Genomic DNA, 5,000 nt, shown 5'->3' on the forward strand with positions numbered 1-5,000 from the left:
ATACAAGCAATAAATTTGTCCAGTAACTGAAATATGTTTTTATCCTACTTTATACCCATTGTTTTTACAGTACTAAGAAGAGTATGAGCATATTTAATTGTTTTCTTTATTATTCCAGTTCTTGTTCTCAAGTAGTACTGAAAGAGACTAAGCAATAAGTTTTGTTTAGATTCATATGTGAAATTCATTTATTTTAAGAAATCACCTATTTTTCTAGGAATGATGTTCATCATTTGCTCATTATAATTTTGCCTTAGATGTTCATCATTTGTTCATTGTAAGTTTTGTTATGTTTGTCTTTCATTAACCTACTCAGGATGGGATGTATTTTCACCTACTCCTGCTCCCCCCGGGAAGATAACAAATGCGTAACATTTCGTGCCGGGGTGTTCTCCCGCTGCAAGGGGCCACACGGAACCTCTCAGAGCATTTTTCACAAACCTTATTTTTATGGTTTGCATGATTGCATCTACAATGTAAAGGCACAGAAAAATATTGCCACTTTCAGAGTTATTTTAGTTGAAAAACACATTACAAAAATGCTCTTCTAATATTACTTTACTGAACTTTGCCAATATTCTTCACTTCTATGTGAAAATAACAATGGAAAGTGAAAGCAATCTTTCAGTGGGGCATCAAAAATGGGTTTTATACTCATTTTTTAAAATCAAAACAAAAGAAATATAAATACATGTACATACATGTACATGTTCCTCATGACGTGACATGATGTTATGTGATGTGATATCACAGGTAATCAACAAATTGAAGAAGTATTACATTATAATTTTTTTATTTTATTGTATTTGTTGGCCAATCACATTTGAATTTGACTCAGATCTTTTTATTCAACCATTCAAGAAGCAGAAATTACCATGATGTCATCAACATCACTTAGTGTTTTGTGACATAATTTTTTAAAAAGTTTTATCACATTTTATGATATTGAAACACCTTATGAAATTATGAAAAATTATTATATTTAACAACAATCTAGCAATTTTATTGCTGACATTTCAGCACGTCACAACCCCCCACCCACCCAGAACTGCAAGAACATGCAAGTCTCAGGACGCCACTCGGGTCCAGGGATATTTTTCAACCACATGATGGGACGTCAACCAGCATGAATGGGTTAAAATGAAGATTAATGATAACAAGAAAAGTAATGGTATTTTTCAAATTATTATTATATACTAAATGTAGTTACAGAAAACTTATAACATTTAACAGAACTCTGCAAATATTCTTATCTATGATACACCTATTTCAAGATATATATATGGAAGTGAAAGCTGTAAAGACAAATAGAAAACGGGTATCGGCTTTACGCACAAACTCCCTTGTGCAAATTGGGATGGTGCCTATTTCAAAAGCTTTTTTCTTGGCATGTGAAGACCTGAAGTAGATGCCCTTCAGAATTTCTGAACACGGACTGCAGCGTAGACTCAAACCCATGCACTTGGAGACCCTCCTGAGCCCCAGCTACATGTCTTACTACTACACCACAATGGCCCTCAGAAGAGAAACAAGGAAAATAAACCAAAAAAAAAAAATACATGGCAAAGTTTCTGATGTGCTAGTAAAAGAAGACAAGTGGGCTGAAAAGCCAGAGAAAAGCCAGCAGAGCCTCTACCCCTCCCCACATTTTTTTTTAATGAATGAAAAATAATTCATATGCCAATAGGATGAATGAGGGGGAATATCTATAATAAATTTCATGTTTTACATTGCTTTGTTCATAATTCTTTATTCTTATAACACTAGTATACCTGTATGCAATGAATCTATATACATTATTTGTAGTATCATTAAGATGTCTGAATTGTGTACAATATCTTAGAAAAGTCATGAAAAAAGTTGTATCCTGGGACAAGGGTGACCAATAAAGCAATCCTCCGCATACTTATATGTGGGAGGGGTTGGTAGCCTAGCGATGCCACTACATATTGGTGTACATAAAATGTCATAGTCACTTTATGAAATCTTGAAGGTATATACACTGCTAATGCATATATACAGCTCTGCCAGCCCACAAAATGTAAAAGATGTTTATAATCTTTTTATTACTATTTTGTTGCTTTTCATTACTCATTTCTGGCTTGAATAAGCTCATTCAATCATTACAGTCTTCAAATAGGCACATAAAACCTAGGTCCTCCTAACTTTTAATAGCATAAGCCCCTTAATCTACCCATTTGAGGTTAATCAAATGGAATGTTTCCACTGATTATTTACCTCACCACCAACAAACCTTGTTTAACTCATTCACGCCGGGGTGATTCTGGCTCTAAATGGTCGGAATGCCGGGGTCTTCAAACACATAAGCCTAATGCCTCGGGATTCTTGGGCACACTAGCCACGAGCCTGGGCTGTCTGCTCACTCACCCCGAGCGCCAGCCTTGGCCAAATATTTCATTGCCGACATCTGACCCAAAAACCACGAAACGTGAAAGCACGTCAGCCGGTGTGAATGGGTTAAGACAGGGTAACTGACAATAGATTGCTTATTTCAAACTTATTTTCAAATTGTATTTTTTTTACTGTAACAGCTGTTTACAATAATAAATATTCATGTCATTTTTATTGTCACTTTTCTATTTTCTATCTGTACACAGTACTTACTTCATATTATTCAATAAAGTCCCACTTTTAGTAAAAATACTAAAAATTCTATATTTCCTCTAAACTGATAATCTGTCTGATAATTATGAAGGGATATAGCACACACAATCAAATCCCTAAACAACTTTATTTCAAAATGATGGCTTACATGAAAACATTCATGTACAGATTCATACATACATATTAGTAACAGATATTATAAATCTTTGAAACATCTTTAAATCTCACAATTACTTGAACAAATACAAAATCACCAATGTAAATGTATACTGATTTTAAATTAAATAGCTTTAACATAAATATTCAACATTAAAGTTGCTGAAAAAAAGGGAATTTCTCTTTTTACTGCCTATACCTCCCCTAATTTATCCCTATCCTTCCCTCTCCCTCCCTTACTCCCACTATCTATTTATCTATTCATTAACCATACTGTTTGCCAACTACAGTGGTATCTCTGGTCTCGATGTATCTCAGCTGTTTCTTGCTCATCTTTTTCAGCTTTCGAGCGTCTTTGATCTGCAACGCAAAGGGGGAAAAAGGATGTCGTAAACACGTTGCATGTAAATATCAATATTCAAATATTCTTCACCTTTTACAGGGAAGGATGGAGAAGGGAAGGAGATGGAGTAGTAAGATGAAGAAGAAGAGAAGAGGAAAAGAAGAAAAAGGAGAAGGAGGGAAAGGGAGGGGATGGGGAGGGGGAGGTGGAAGGAGGAGAGGATGAGGAGGAAGGAGGAGAGGATGAGGAGGAAGGAAGAGGAGGAAGGATGAGGAGAGGGGAGAGGAGTAGGGGGAAGGGGAAGGGGAAGGGGAAGGGGAAGGGGAAGGGGAAGGAGAGGGGAGGGGAGAGGAGAGAAGGAAGTGGAGGAGGAAAGGAGGAGGAAAAGGAAGAAGAGAAAGAAGAGGAAAGAAAGGAAAAGAGGAGAGGAGAAGGAAGAGGAGAAGGGAAGGAAAGGAAAGGAAAGGAAAGGAAAGGAGGAGAGGAGGATGGGAGGAAAGAGGAAAGAAGAGAGGAGAGGAGAGGAGAGGAGGGAGAGAAAGAAGAGGAAGAGGAGAAAGAAGGAGAAATTAAATTAAATTAAATTAAATTAATGGAAAGGAGGAGGAGGAGAGAAGGAGGAGAGGAGAGGAGAGGAGAGAGGAGAGGAGAATAGGGAGGGGAGGAGGAGGAGTAAAAGGAGGAGGAGAGAAGGAGAAGAGGAAGAGGAGGAGGAAGAGAGGAGGAGGAGGAGGAGGAGGGAGAATGAGAAGAGGAAGAGGAAGAGGAAGAGGAAGAGGAGAAGGAGGAGGAGGAGAGGGAGAGATGGAAGTGGAGGAAGAGGAGGAGGAGGAGGAGGAGGAGGAGGAGGAGGAGAGGGAGTGGAGAAGGAGGAGAGGGAGTGGAGGAGGAGGAGGAGGAGGAGGAGGAAGAGAGGAGGAGGAGGAGAGGGAGAGGAGGAGGTGGAGGAGGAGAGGGAGAGGAGGAGGAGGAGGAGGAGAAGGAGAGGAGGGGGAGGAGGAGGAGGAGGAGGAGGAGGAGGAGGAGGAGGAGAGGAGGAGGAGGAGGAGAGAGGAGGAGGAGGAGGAGGAGGAGGAGGAGGGAGAGAGAGGAGGAGGAGGAGAGGAGGAGGAGGAGGAGGAGAGGGGAAGGAGGAGGAGGAGGAAGATGAGGAGAGGATGGGGAGGAGGGAGCGGAGGGGAGGGAGGAGGAGGAAGAGAAGGAGGAGGGAGGGGCAGAGAAGGAGAGAGAGGGAGAGAGGAGGAAGGAGAGGAGGAAGGAGGGAGGAGGAAGAGGAAGGAGGAAGGAGAGGAGGATGAAAGCAGAGGAGTCAGGTTTACCTGGCTTCACCTGTTCACCCAATTCCTTACTTATTTTTTTTCTTAACTCTTTTCTATGACTAATAATAACATCACTATTGTTATCACTGCTATTATTATTGTTGTAATATTAGTAAAAATACTTTAAGTAATAAAAAAAACTATTTCCAAAAATTGAAGGTATGGGTAAAAACGTGAGCTCAGATAGGACTATTAATTGACTCATGGCGACTATGTGATTGTATAACTATAAAAAGAAGAAAAAAAAAGAAATAAAAAAATCTATAAACTATATATCTATATGTGCACTGCAGCCATAAATGGGAAAAAAAAAAAAAAAAAAAAAAAAGATATATATAAAAGAAAAATAAATAAATAAAGGAAACGGACACAAGTCCAAAAGCAACCCACTCACCACTTGCACGATCTCGGCCTTCTTGGCATTCTCCTCGCGGCGGATCTTGTTCAACTTCTGCCGCTGCTTGAGGTCCTCCTTCTTCCTCTGCTTCTCCTCCTCAATGGCCGTCTTGATCGCTGAGAACTCCTGCCTCTCGCGCTTCATCTGCATTTTCTTGGCC

General features: G+C 39.7%; 2 protein-coding genes across 3 annotated transcripts in view; one reads left to right on the plus strand and one right to left on the minus strand.

The window, feature by feature from the left end:
* Positions 1-32, plus strand: part of Zyx (lipoma-preferred partner zyxin) — a 71,864-nt gene extending 71,832 nt beyond the window's left edge. For both annotated transcript variants that reach the window (XM_043028205.2, XM_043028206.2), the window contains exon 9: positions 1-32. This exon is cut by the window's left edge and continues 3,317 nt beyond it. The gene's annotated coding sequence lies outside the window, so the exon portion shown is untranslated.
* A 2,706-nt stretch (positions 33-2,738) lies between these two features.
* The window catches only part of LOC122260799 (uncharacterized), a 5,974-nt gene continuing 3,712 nt past the window's right edge, over positions 2,739-5,000 (minus strand). The window contains exons 2-3 of the mRNA XM_043028204.2: positions 4,838-5,000; positions 2,739-3,141 (exon numbers count right to left, since the gene is read on the minus strand). The exon at positions 4,838-5,000 is cut by the window's right edge and continues 45 nt beyond it. Coding sequence (XP_042884138.2) covers positions 3,046-3,141; positions 4,838-5,000 — 259 coding nt within the window. The 3' untranslated portion in view covers positions 2,739-3,045. The remainder of the gene's footprint in view (positions 3,142-4,837) is intronic.

Source organism: Penaeus japonicus, unplaced genomic scaffold (assembly GCF_977035675.1).
Source record: "Penaeus japonicus unplaced genomic scaffold, GWHDUDI00000001_assembly GWHDUDI00000036, whole genome shotgun sequence".
Classification (NCBI taxonomy): Eukaryota; Metazoa; Arthropoda; class Malacostraca; order Decapoda; family Penaeidae; genus Penaeus; species Penaeus japonicus.